The sequence below is a fragment of the Astyanax mexicanus genome, chromosome 4 (assembly GCF_023375975.1).
Source record: "Astyanax mexicanus isolate ESR-SI-001 chromosome 4, AstMex3_surface, whole genome shotgun sequence".
Classification (NCBI taxonomy): Eukaryota; Metazoa; Chordata; class Actinopteri; order Characiformes; family Acestrorhamphidae; genus Astyanax; species Astyanax mexicanus.
Window position 1 is genome coordinate 57582483 of NC_064411.1, and position 13458 is coordinate 57595940.

The 13458-nt window shown below is 37.1% G+C and overlaps 2 protein-coding genes across 3 annotated transcripts in view; both read right to left on the reverse strand.

Annotated features, from left to right (window-relative positions):
- The window catches only part of gk5 (glycerol kinase 5), a 29270-nt gene extending 21313 nt beyond the window's left edge, over positions 1 to 7957 (reverse strand). The window contains exons 1-4 of the mRNA XM_049476753.1: positions 7164 to 7957; positions 4888 to 4981; positions 3177 to 3252; positions 879 to 972 (exon numbers count right to left, since the gene is read on the reverse strand). Of these exons, the coding sequence (XP_049332710.1) occupies positions 879 to 972; positions 3177 to 3252; positions 4888 to 4981; positions 7164 to 7292 (393 nt within the window). The 5' untranslated portion in view covers positions 7293 to 7957. The remainder of the gene's footprint in view (positions 1 to 878; positions 973 to 3176; positions 3253 to 4887; positions 4982 to 7163) is intronic.
- Positions 7958 to 9705: 1748 nt separating this feature from the next.
- The window catches only part of xrn1 (5'-3' exoribonuclease 1), a 48633-nt gene continuing 44880 nt past the window's right edge, over positions 9706 to 13458 (reverse strand). For both annotated transcript variants that reach the window (XM_049476737.1, XM_049476736.1), the window contains exon 41: positions 9706 to 12111. In XM_049476737.1, coding sequence (XP_049332694.1) covers positions 11824 to 12111 — 288 coding nt within the window. In that variant the 3' untranslated portion in view covers positions 9706 to 11823. The remainder of the gene's footprint in view (positions 12112 to 13458) is intronic.

The following is a 13458-nucleotide window of genomic DNA, read 5'->3' on the forward strand; positions in this document are numbered from 1 at the left end:
TCTAATATGAATTATACAGTATCAAGTAGGATGTATACAGTCTCCAGTAAGAATTATTTAGTATCTAGTATAAGTAATTCAGTGCATAATATGAATAAATCGGTATCTATTATAAATAATTCAGTATCTAATAAGAATAATTCAGTATATAGTAGGGGTTATTTAGTTTCTAGTAAAAATAATTAAGTATCTACTATAAATTATTATTATTATATTGATTTCAGTAAGAATCATTCAGTATTCAGTATCTAGTATAAATAATGCAGTATATAATATGAGTAAGTATATAATATGAATAATGCAGTATATAATATGAATAATTTAGTATATAATATGAATAATGCAGTATATAATATGAATAATGCAGTATATAATATGAATAATGCAGTATATAATATGAATAATGCAGTATATAATATGAATAATTTAGTATATAATATGAATAATTCAGTATCTAGTATAAATAATGCAGTATATAATATGAATAATGCAGTATATAATATGAATAATTCAGTATATAATATGAATAATTCAGTATATAATATGAATAATGCAGTATATAACATGAATAATGCAGTATATAATATGAATAATGCAGTATATAACATGAATAATGCAGTATATAATATGAATAATGCAGTATATAATATGAATAATGCAGTATATAATATGAATAATGCAGTATATAATATGAATAATTCAGTATATAATATGAATAATTCAGTATATAATATGAATAATGCAGTATATAATATGAATAATGCAGTATATAATATGAATAATGCAGTATATAATATGAATAATTTAGTATCTAGTATGAATAAATCAGTATCTAGTATGAATTATTTATTATCTACAGTGCACTAGTGAATGTTCACCTTCATGGTGCAGGAGTTATTCCAGGATCTGACCATCTCCGCCGCCCGCAGGTCCTGCCAGCTGATGAAGTTATGAAACGTCTTCCCAGAATTCCTGCACAACACAACACACAGGGGGCGCTGTTGTTAACACTCACACACACACACTCTCCCTGCTCATTAGCATATGACCCATCAGCTGATACTCAGCTGTGAGGGACGGCAGCACATGTGATTTATATTCTGTACTGAATGTTTATTGTTTATTTCTTTAGAACAGTAAATATAACTGTCTGACACACCTTTATAGGGTGCGTCTCAACTCTTTACTAACTAATAACACTGGCCAGTGTCTAATTCAAAGCTAAGTGAAGTACACAAAACTGTAATAATAAAAAAAAAAACTTTCTTTTAAAGTTAATTGAGAGCTGGTTGTTAATCTATACAGATTACTCTCCTGAAAACTGTTTATTTGGGTGAGTAAAGAGCTTCAGTTTATTTAGACTAAGGCTGGGTGCAGCAGCATTAGCATTAGTAGCTGCCTGACAGCGCTACACTGAGAAACCCTGAGTGTTCTGGTAAGCCAAGGCAATATTAGCTAGCGGTTCATCCCACGTAGTTTGTTTTAAGACTGTAAACACTCAAACTACAGTCTGATATACTCACTTCTGAACAGCAAAAGAGCTAGTGCTTAGCACACTTAGCGGCTAATGCTAATACTGCTCCAGTCTTAGTGTTGGAGAAACTTCACTGAAACTCCTGTATAACTCTGTACGTCAGTAGAGTGGCTTTACTGCTCCTCATATATAAGGAGCACTGGATTATAAGAAGTACTGATGATTTTGGGGAAAATTAAAGGATTTTAAGGGCACCTTATAGTGCAAGAAATATGGTAGTATGGATTAAATTTTTAAATTTGGTTATACTCAAATATTCATCACACATACATGAGTTAGAACTAGAGTTGCATGATATACTGATACTAGAAAAATCTTAGTAATATTAATAATCTCAATAATTTGTTATTAAAAACTGTTCAATACCCCATTTATTTAGTATCGATACTTAAACCCAATCAGCACCAGGTGCTGCGTTTAACACTAACATCTCACCTTTTCGTTTTCTCAGCTTAATAACTCAAAAATGAAGAGACACATCAGCATAAAGCATATATACATCTAAAACATCTAGAAAGAAACCCTATAGTTAGTATAAAACGCTCAATAATAATACTAATACTACTACTAATAATAATAATAATAATAATCTTTCATTCAGAGATTGTTTCTCAGTAAGTTTCTGCGGCTGTTTTACTGCTTTATTTCTCTTTAGTTTTCAGTTCTGTAGTATAATCCAGTGTCTGAGGAGAGCTCTGTGTCATCTCTGAGTTTCCCCTCATAAACTCATACCCTTTTTAACCAAAAAATATCCATGATTGTTTCATGACTTTTTAATGCCTTCAAGGTGAATTTTCATGACCATACAACTTTTTAAACATCAGTGCAGACATGGACAATAAAACCAAATAAAAATCAACTAAAACTATAATTAAAATTGATTATAGTCGGCTCAAAAGGAATCAGATAAAATGTTTACACACAATCTTTAATAATAAAATTAGAGTCAGATCCTGAGAGCTCCATTGTTTAGGGCTAAATTACTGAATTAACTCTGATCTGATGTATTTCTCAGCCCAAAATAGATTTTCTTTGTCGATAAACAGAAAAACAAAGATTTGTAGACCAAATCTCCATCACTTTTCCAAACATTTCTGGGTATAATTTTTATTTTTCCAAAACTTCTCCAGGCCTGGGAATTGCTATTTTCAAGGTTTTTTTTATGAAGAACGTATGAACCCTGATGTTTACTCCACCTTTCTAACAATGTTTAGAATCATTGATTCCAATTTGCACTCGATTCCTGATCTGATTCACTCAGCGAGTCAACTACTCTACACTCGACGCATCGTATAAAAAGCATCTGAACATCACACAGATCACATGACCACAATATCACATGATCACAGATCACAGATTTAAAGTTTAAATGTCTCCCATCTTTTAAATGCCCTATTTTTCCACTTTCCTCTGCTTTTCTGTGATCAAATGAATAAAAACACTGAACAATAACTCATTGTTTCGCTGCTTCATCAGAAATTTCAACACAAACTGAACAAACACAGGCGAGGCGCTCAGGTAAGTGATGATCAACAGGATGAGGCAAAGTTGTTTAGCTGCTCAGTCACTAAACCTCAGAGTGAAACTGAAACTAACCGGATTAAATACAGTAACAGAATTCACTGTAACACTCAGAGCTCACCTGTCCCAGGTGGTGAAGGTGGCTCTCTGGGTGGAGATTCCTATCGCCTCCATCTGGCTCATCTCCAAACCTGAATCTGAAACACAGAGACATCACTGTCACTTCCAGGACAATAAAAGAAGATCCAAGCTGTGTTGCTAGGTGGTTGCTAAGGTGTTACTACGCAGTTGCTATCCCAACAGGTTGGTTGTATAGTGTTGCTTAAATATTCACAAGGTATTACCAGGCTGTTGCTAAGCTGTTGCTAGGTGTTTGTTATGAAAAAAGGTATCGGTTGCTAAGGTGTTACTATGCAGTTGCTATCACAACTGGTTAAAGTTCACAAGGTTATCCTTGGCTGTTGCTAAGGTGTTTGCTATAGAAAAGAAGGTTGGTTGCTGAGGTGTTGCTATAGAAAGAGGGTCGCTTGCTAAGGTGTTGCTAAGGTGTTTGCTACAGAAAAAAGGTTGGTTGTTAAGGTGTTGCTAAGGTGTTTGTTTTAAAAAAAGAGGGTCGGTTGCTAAGGTGTTGCTAGTTGTTTGCTTTAAAGAAAAGAAGGTCCGTTGCTAAGGTGTTGCTAGATGTTTGATATAAAAAAAAGAAGGTCGGTTGCTAAGGTGTTTCTAAATGTTTGATATAAAAAAAGGTCAGTTGCTAAGGTGTTGCTATAGAGAAGAACGTGGGTTGCTGAGGTGTAGATATAAAGAAGGTGGGTTGCTGAGGTGTTGATATAGAAAAGAAGGGCGGTTGCTGAGGTGTTCTTATAAAAAAGAAGGTGGGTTGCTATAGAAAAGAAGGTGGGTTGCTGAGGTGTTGCTATAGAAAAGAAGGTGGGTTGCTGAGGTGTTGCTATAAAAAAGAAGGTGGGTTGCTATAGAAAAGAAGGTGGGTTGCTGAGGTGTTGCTATAGAAAAGAAGGTGGGTTGCTGAGGTGTTGCTCTGTGTTTGTTATAGTAAAGAAGGTGGGTTGCTGAGGTGTTGCTATAAAAAAGAAGGTTGGTTGCTGAGGTGTTGCTCTGTGTTTGTTATAGTAAAGAAGGTGGGTTGCTGAGGTGTTGCTATAAAAAAGAAGGTGGGTTGCTGAGGTGTTGCTATAAAAAAGAAGGTGGGTTGCTGAGGTGTTGCCCTGTGTTTGTTATAGTAAAGAAGGTGGGTTGCTGAGGTGTTGCTCTGTGTTTTTTTATAGTAAAGAAGGTGAATTGCTAAGGTGTTGCTATAGTAAAGAAGGTTGGTTGCTGAGGTGTTGCTCTGTGTTTGTTATACTAAAAAAGGTGGGTTGCTGAGGTGTTGCTATAGAAAAGAAGGTTGGTTGCTGAGGTGTTGCTCTGTGTTTGTTATACTAAAAAAGGTGGGTTGCTGAGGTGTTGCTATAGAAAAGAAGGTTGGTTGCTGAGGTGTTGCTCTGTGTTTGTTATAGTAAAGAAGGTGGGTTGCTGAGGTGTTGCTCTGTGTTTGTTATAGTAAAGAAGGTGGGTTGCTGAGGTGTTGCTCTGTGTTTGTTATAGTAAAGAAGGTGGGTTGCTGAGGTGTTGCTATAGTAAAGAAGGTCGGTTGCTGAGGTGTTGCTCTGTTGTTTGCTATAGTAAAGAAGGTGGGTTGCTGGGGTGTTACTCTGTGTTTGTTATAGTAAAGAAGGTCGGTTGCTAAGGTGTTGCTATAGAAAAGAAGGCTGGTTGCTGAGGTGTTGCTAAGGTTACAAATGCGGGTGGTTGATTGGACGCGGGATTCAAACCTTGAACCGCTCCTTTCACCACGGAGACGAAGCCCTGCCACAGCTCCTCCGGGTCCATCTCCACCCGGCCCGGCTCCGGGTACAGCAGAGACACCTGTAACAGAACCAACCGGACCCGTCACTCAGACCAGCCAATCAGCATGCAGAGATCCCAACCAATCAGAGCGCAAATCTCAGCACAAACAAATCCCTTCAGTCCAGAGTCCACACGCCCTTCAGTGAACCAACAGACCATAATAACCTCACATAACCTCACACAGATCAGAGATGAGTCTAAACAATTCAGAAAAAATCTAATTAGTCAACTAATTTGCTGTTTTTTTTCTCGATTATTTGATTAATTGGTGATTATTTATAGTAATATAATACAGGAAATTGACAAATCCTGCACCTAACAGCTGGGGTTATGCATAGGGCTCAGCCAGGATCTACTACTCACTCAACTAACAACAATAGCAAAACCACCACAATCTGATACTGGCTCGACAAGAATCCAGAAGCACAGCCTAACACTATGTTCATGGTCCATTGCCTCAACTGCCAAGTAACAGACCTACCAAAAAATAACCTATGAACAAACAGAATCCCTCCTTAATCTAAGCTCACTTCCTTTAACTATGGCAACAACACACTTACCTAAGCACAATCACACACAATAAATCACATTATAAGTTGCGTGAGCAGAACACAGCAACCACTACCATCTGATACCGGCTCGACAAGAATCCAGAAGCATAGCGAACTATGTTCATGGTCCGTGCCTCAACTGCCAAGTACTCAGACGTCTACAAAAACTCATGAGACAAATTATTACAAGAGCAGGACCACACCAATCCCCTTCATCCAAACTCTAACACAAACTTCAGTGCAAGCTCTTCTCAGGGGTCATCAGGCAGGCACCTTCCTTCGTCAGTGTTTCGCTGAATTAGGCCCACGACACCTCCAGAAGGCTCAACAGTGAAGTCTGGCGTCCCAGACCCACCCCCCTCCAAGCTTGCTGTAGAAGCACAAACTCACTCCCTTCCCCTACATAATATATGTTCATATTTTATTTTTAACACAGTAGCACAGTATTGTTGAGTGTTTCATTTATTAAGACGAATATTCGATTATTTGCCGAATAATCTGTGTATTCTGAAGTTTTAAAAGGTTCACAGCTCTTTAAAAGTAATGTGTAACTGCATTATTATGCTATAATAATAATATTAGCTAATATTAGACTATTTACTGAATATGTGTATAATATATTTATTAGCAATCTCAGAGGCATTAAACGCTCTTAATATGACAATAATATAGTTATCTCAATTATTAGCTAATAGAATGCTGCATTTTCAGTTTATTACAATATTACACAAGTAAACAACAATTTTTAAGGCTTTTGCTCACAGTTAAAAACCTTTTCACACACTATTAATGATGTAAATAAATTATGTAACATTTATTCAGGTGAATAATCGATTATTTTCTCGAATATTCGGTGTATAACATTATCATTAGCTATATCAGTGGCATTGAATGCTCTTAATATGACAATAATATAATTTATCTCAATTATTCGTATAAAGCTTTTGTCCAAACAAAAACAGCACCCGTAAGTAGCTCATAGAATACTGCATTTATGTTTGTTATTGTTTAATCTAATGTTTTACAATTTAATACAGTTTATTACAGTGTTACAAAGGTAAACAACAACTTTTAAGAATTTTTTTCCACTGTTTAAAATCTTTCCACACAATTTAAATGATGTAAATTGATTGAACAATATTTATTCAGACGAATAATCGTTTTTTGCTGAATATTCCGTGTATAATATTATTATTAGCTATACATGGGAAATTTTAATGTGCTTAATATGACAATAATATAACATATTGCAATTATTCAAAAGTATATTTGTCCAAAAAAACAAACAAACATAAAAGTAGCTAAGAGAATAGCTGCATTTATGATTGTAATGGTTTAATCTGATGTTTTACAGTATTATACAGTTTATTACAGTGTTACACAGGTTAACTACAACTTAAGTCTTTTGGCTCACTGTTTAAAACCTTTCCACACACTTTTAATGATGTAAAACTGATTAAACAACATTTATTTAGGCGAATAATCGATTATTTGCCGAGTATTTGGAGTATAATATCGTCAGCACACACTATTACAGTATTACACACGTAAACAACTACTTTTATGGATTTTTTCACATTTTTAAACCTTTTCACAAACTATTAATGGTGTAAATTAGTAGAATTCAAGTTTTAAAAGTGTAAAATTACCTTTTTGGTGCAGGATCCTCTGATTTTGGCCACTTTATCGTAAACATGACACCTGATGGAGGTAGTTCCCACATCCACAGAGAGCACGCAGCTCTCTCGCTTACTGAAGCCGTTCCTCCGCGTCCCCATAGCGGCTTAAACACGCTCTAACTCCCCGCTAACTGCTCCAATCCGCTCTCATCACCGCGGGATCCGCAGCCTGGAGTCCGCACACATTATCCAGGTTGGATTTAATCGGATTAATAACCGGATTCGGATTAAAAACAGCAGGAAACTGCGGTGTGTTCTACACTCCGCGCTTCGTCTCCCCCTACAGAGGGCGTGTTTCTTTAAGAAGTCCGGCACGCGGGAGGCAGTGGCGAGCGCTGATTGGCTGAGAGAGGAGCGGGCGAGTCCACTTTCTCCTGAAACGGGGGGAGGACGCGCCCACTTTCATCCACGCATAATAACCCCTAACCGGGGCGTTTCTGTCTGAATTAAAAGTTAAAACACGCAAAAGCCGGTTTTTAGCTATTAAAACACACCATTCACGCAGCTTTACAACTGTTATTTACACATAAAACTGAAACCTTTCTTAGCTAGTTAACTATACAGCACTTAGTTAAGATACGCAAAAGTTAACTTTCACTACAAAGTGCGCTAAACCTCAACTGTATCATTTAATAACATAAAATAAACATCGACATCTTTAATTCTATAAAAAAAATGCTATTAATCGCGCTATTTTCACTTTTCCCCGCTAAAAACCACCACAAACCGCAGAACCGCCACCATCGCGTCCCATAAGCCCCGCCCACAAGCGCCAAAAGCTCCGCCGAGGGGCGTGGCCAACAGCAGAGCACAACCAGGGCTCTGAGCACAACACAGCCGTATGGAGAGACGTCACGTATCAGTCGATAGATGGGTGGGCGTGGCCACAGTCTTAAAGCTACAGGGCGCACAGCTGAGACAGACAGACAGACAGACAGACAGATAGATAGAATTTCAAGAACTTTGAAAATATCAAGTGCAGTGACCTCAAAAAATCTGTTGTTGGTATGATGGAACTGGCACGCATCAGTACCAGCCCAGAAAAGGAAAAGGGGTAGACAGATAGACATAATTAAGAAAATAATAAAGGTCAGTCAGTCCGAAAAGAAACATTTTAAGAACTTTGAAAGTGTCCTCAGGTGCAGTTATTGCAAAGACCATCAAAAACATTATAATGATAGAACTGGCACTCATCAGGACTGCCCAAGGAAAGGAAGAGAGGGAAGAGAGCGATAGACAGATTAAAGAAAATAAGAAAAGAAATGTCAGTTAATCCAAAAAGAGGAATTTCAAGAACATTGAAAGTATCCTCAAGTGCAGTCCCCACGAAGACCATCAAAATATTATGATGATGAAAGTGGCTCTCATAGGGACGCCCCTGGAAAGGAAGAGAGAAAAAAAGAAAGTGATAGATAGAGAGGTAGATAGATAGATAGAGAGGAATTTAAATGAGTGTTAATATTAACGTTAAATATCAAATAATAAAATATTTTTCTTCATATAAAATTATTTTTAAATAATGACAAGACACTGAATTTAAGGTGCGTTTAAACTTTTGACTGGTACTATACATTGATATATATATATATATATATATATATATATATATATATATATATATATAATGCCCTGTTATAACCCTCAGTTTGAAGTGTAATCTCACCTGTGTGTGACCTGTGTGATCAGCTGAATCAGGTGTGTTAAACTCTGCATCTTATCAGACTTTAGCTGACGGGTCTTTCCTACAGAGTTTCGTACAAGGTACGTACACGCAACACACACACACACACACACACACACCTGGAGATGGTTTCTGAACATTAAGGTGTGTTTTCATGGTAATATTGTGCAGAAGTTACAGATTTCACTGCTACATCAGACTTACATTGAATTAAAATAAAAGGTTAATGATGGTGACCCGCGGTGTCTGGCTAGAATTGACCCTGCCCACATATCCCATAGATCAGTGCAGCATTTTTTTGCTTCCCTGTAACAAGGCAAAAGTCCTGAGACACGATACTAAATCCCATCCCATGACCTTTGGCTGAATTTACTAAAGAAAACTACAGCATTCATATGGGTGGGCGTGGCTAAACTGATTTAAAAGTGGGCGGGTTTAAATAGTTATAGGTAGAATGGGTGGAGTTATGCAAATTAGATTATATTTGTGACATCAGAGAAGGAGAGAAATTCAAATACACCACTTATACAGCTTGTTTTGATTATATGAACTAAATGGACTGTCTGGTTTAAAGGCATTTCCTTTATTTATAAAAAATAGGAAACTTAAATTTTTAAACAATTTTTACCTCCAATTTTTTTATCTCCAGTTTATCCCACACTACCACTATACTACTGACACAAGGAGGGATAAGACAAATGCACACCTCCTCCGATACATGAATTCCTACTGTTCTCTCTCTCTCTCTGACTCTGGCTGCTGATGCACTTAGCGTGAAATGCAAACTCCGACGTTAGCTTGCGCGAAAACAAACAGACACAGAGCAGAAAGTACAATAACAAAAGTTTTATTAAATGTCTATTTACAGCCCCGCCCGAAATCGGGAGGCGCAGTTCAGATTTTTGCAAATTTTGGCGCTTTTGAATTCTTTAAATTCTTTAATTTAGCTACAGAGTTCATTTCAAAACAACACTGCACACAAACGGCACGTTCCCACACTAAAATGGACACTGGAGGATGAGGAGGACATATGTGGTGGTGATGGTAGGGCGAATTTTTTTTATTTAAAGAGAAAATTTGAGCAAAAAAAAAAAAAAAAAAAGAACAAAAACAAAGAGAACAGCAACAAATTGATGGAAACAGGGGGCTGAGCTTGTTTTTTACTAGAAGGAGGGCAGAAAAATGAGTCAAAATGAGCAATGCATCCATTTTTAAAATGGCATAATTAAAATCCATGGATTTAAATATTTTTAAACAAAATGTAATGTTTAAAAACGGAAGAACTGCGATTCTCTTAGTCAAATCAGAAAAACGCCCCAAAACTGAGGGAAAACCCACAGAAAACGGGTCAAACAACGTCCAAATCAGAGAGATAAACTCCAGCAGAGCCTCTGAATCCAAAACCTGAAACAAAAACCAGCGTAAAAACAGGACGGAGTTAAAACCAACTCAACAAAACAAAAAGAATTCCTGCTATTGCGTTACGGTTCCTTTAAATAAAGGAAAGAATGAGCTGCTGATGGATAAACCTGCTGAACGAGCTTGACTCACAGCGAGGAGATCAGACTGTAGATCTGGATTAAAGGAGTTCTGCTGATCATTATGAGCTGTTTACACTCGTTTAAGAATTAACTGCATTTTTTGTTATCAGATCATTTCGGATTTCACTTTTCTGCATAAAAAGCTAGGTGTAAACTAACTAAATAGCCAAACTAAAATAATTGTGCATTGTGATTGGATTATGATCAGATCGCTAAAACCACATTTAATACAGGCAGTGTGAACAGAATGTGTTTTCTGAAATCAGATTCAATCAGACTAACAGAAATGCATTTCTTGGAAAAAAAAAAACGATAAACATCAATGTATTTTGTCTAGATTTATTTCTCAGGATATATATCTCTGGTATGCTTATAACTGGCTTTTGAAGTGAATTAAAATCTGATCTCATCTGATCACACTGGAGCTGAATTATAATGACAAGTATAAACAAATAAGATCCGCTTTAACTTTACTTTATAAGACGTGAAGTTGTAAGAATCGCAGAGATGCATTATGATGAGATTATAAAACTTTAATCAGATTGTGTTTCTTGTTCACACTGGAAACGCATTTGTGTAAACTGAATTTAAATTAAAGTGGATCCAGCTCCACAGATATTAAGGTGATTATGAAACGAGGTAAAGCTCCGCCCCTCTGAATTCTATTCAAATTGTTACTGTAATCATGTGATTTAGGTCTAATCTCAGGAAAAAGTCTAATCTGCGCTGATCAGCTCTCTTAGTATAATCAGATAAATCTGTAGATAAGTAGTTCTATTAATCTGCCCGGCAACAAGGCCGTCCAATCGCATCGGACTGTATTATTGAGGTAAAAAGAAAAAAAAAAAATCGAAATGTTTTATCAAATTTCTTGGTCGAATGTATTACATTACTTACATACACAGTGCAATTATTAAAAGAAAAAGAAAAAAAAGCTCAAAATTTCTAAATTATTATTTGTTTAAATTTCTGGGTCGAAATCTTTGGACACACTGTGCAATTCTTTAAAATAAGAAAATAAAGCTGAAATATTAAAAAACGAGTACTGATCTGAATAAAAGCATAATTCTGTATTGGACGAAACTAACCACGCCCCTAAATGTAAAGTCTCTCTTACGATAATCTGATCCAATCAAATTTTTGGTGCCGAAAGAAGAAAAAATCTGCATAAAAGAGGAAATTCTTCACCACCGACTCCAGTCAGACTTTCCGATATAAAGAAAAACAAAAAGCAAAATAAAAGTCTCTAAACCCGGGGCTGTTTATGATCATGATGAAACACGAACGTCTCTAATTTTCCGCTTTTCAACCAATCAGGAGTTAATTATGATCATCTCATTAAAAAACGACTCCGTAATAAAACACGTCAGAAGTGTTGGGACAGACGGACAGCGCAGGGGGCGGAGCTTCAGTCCGTCACTTTTGCCGCCTCGAAGTTCACGGCCAGTTTCCTCTGTTTGCGTTTGGAGGCGGAGCCGGGAGTGTGGGGGGCGGGGTTTTGCCGTGGTGTGTTCGGGGTGGTGGGCGTGTGTTTGTCGGCAGGGTCGTGGGCGCTGGTTGGTGGGGGGGTTTTGCGGGCGGGCTGAGGAGCCTCGGAGGCGGGCTGGGACATGTCGTTGGCATGGGGGCGGGGCGAGTTCACAAACTCCGCCTTTACATCCTGGTTCTTCCGTCCTGAAATCCGCTTCTTAGTCACCTGGAAAGAAAAGAAGTAGCGTTAATAAACACTCACATCGTTAAATAATAACGTACGCAGAGTAGGCGGAGACACTAAGAGATACAGATCACATGACTAAATATACTGCTCTGTAATTAATCTACAGTTACAGTAGATACAGAATCACCAGCACTGTAATCTGTTGTACCCATACTGCTCTGTAATTAATCTACAGTTACAGTAGATACAGAATCACCAGCACTGTAATCTGTTGTACCCATACTGCTCTGTAATTAATCTACAGTTACAGTAGATACAGAATCACCAGCACTGTAATCTGTTGTACCCATACTGCTCTGTAATTAATCTACAGTTACAGTAGATATAGAATCACCAGCACTGTAATCTGTTGTTTCTAAGGTTCAGATAGTGAATTAGCTGAGTTGTGAATCAGGGTTCTGATGCTGGCTGACATTCGGTTAAATATAAACTCGGACTAAAGTACAGAACAGAGACTATTACAGGGGCTATTACAGTTTACTGAACCCCTCTGGGGCAGGCTGGGGTAACAGGACAACCTTTTGCTATCAAAAATTACCTCAGGCAGTTACAGCAGTTTGCAGATGTATTCATACCCCTTAAACCTTTTTTGTTTGTTTTTCATTTTATCCCCAATGTATTTTATTGAGATTTTACTTGATAGACCAGTCTTTTCTTTTGGGATTTGTCTCAACCAGCTTTGATTATCTAGAGACTTTATCTAGAGATTTTACCCCATTCTTCTTTATAAATCAGCAGAAGATCAATGAGATTTAGATCTTTAGGACTTTAACTGGATCATTCTAACACATGAATATTCTCTGATCTAAATCATTATAGCTCCACTGTAGCTCTGGCTGTATGTTTAGGGTCATCGTCTTGCTGGAAGGTCTAGAGTCTTTTACAGCCTCCAACAGCTTTTCTTCTTCCAGGATTGTTCTGTATTTATTTATCTCCATCCATCTTCCCCCCATCAACTCTGACCAGCTTTCTAAATCTGTCCCTGCTGAAGAAAAGCTCATCCCCACAGCATGATGCTGCCTCCACCATGTTTCACAGTGGGGATGGAGGGTGTGTTCAACTTTGATTTGACATGACCACAGAAACTTTTTCCATGTTTGCTACATGTTTCTACATGACTTGTAGCTTCAAACTGTAATTGCCCACAAGTATTTGGACATGTAGAGATATACTGATAATCGTATCGTATTTTTCGCACCTAAGTCGCACTTAAGATCTTTTAATTTTTTCCAAAATCATCAAAAAAGTTGTATGTATTATTTTACCAGTCAGGTATTAAGAAGCAGTAAAGCCACTCCACTGAAGTATAGAGTTATACAGGAGTTT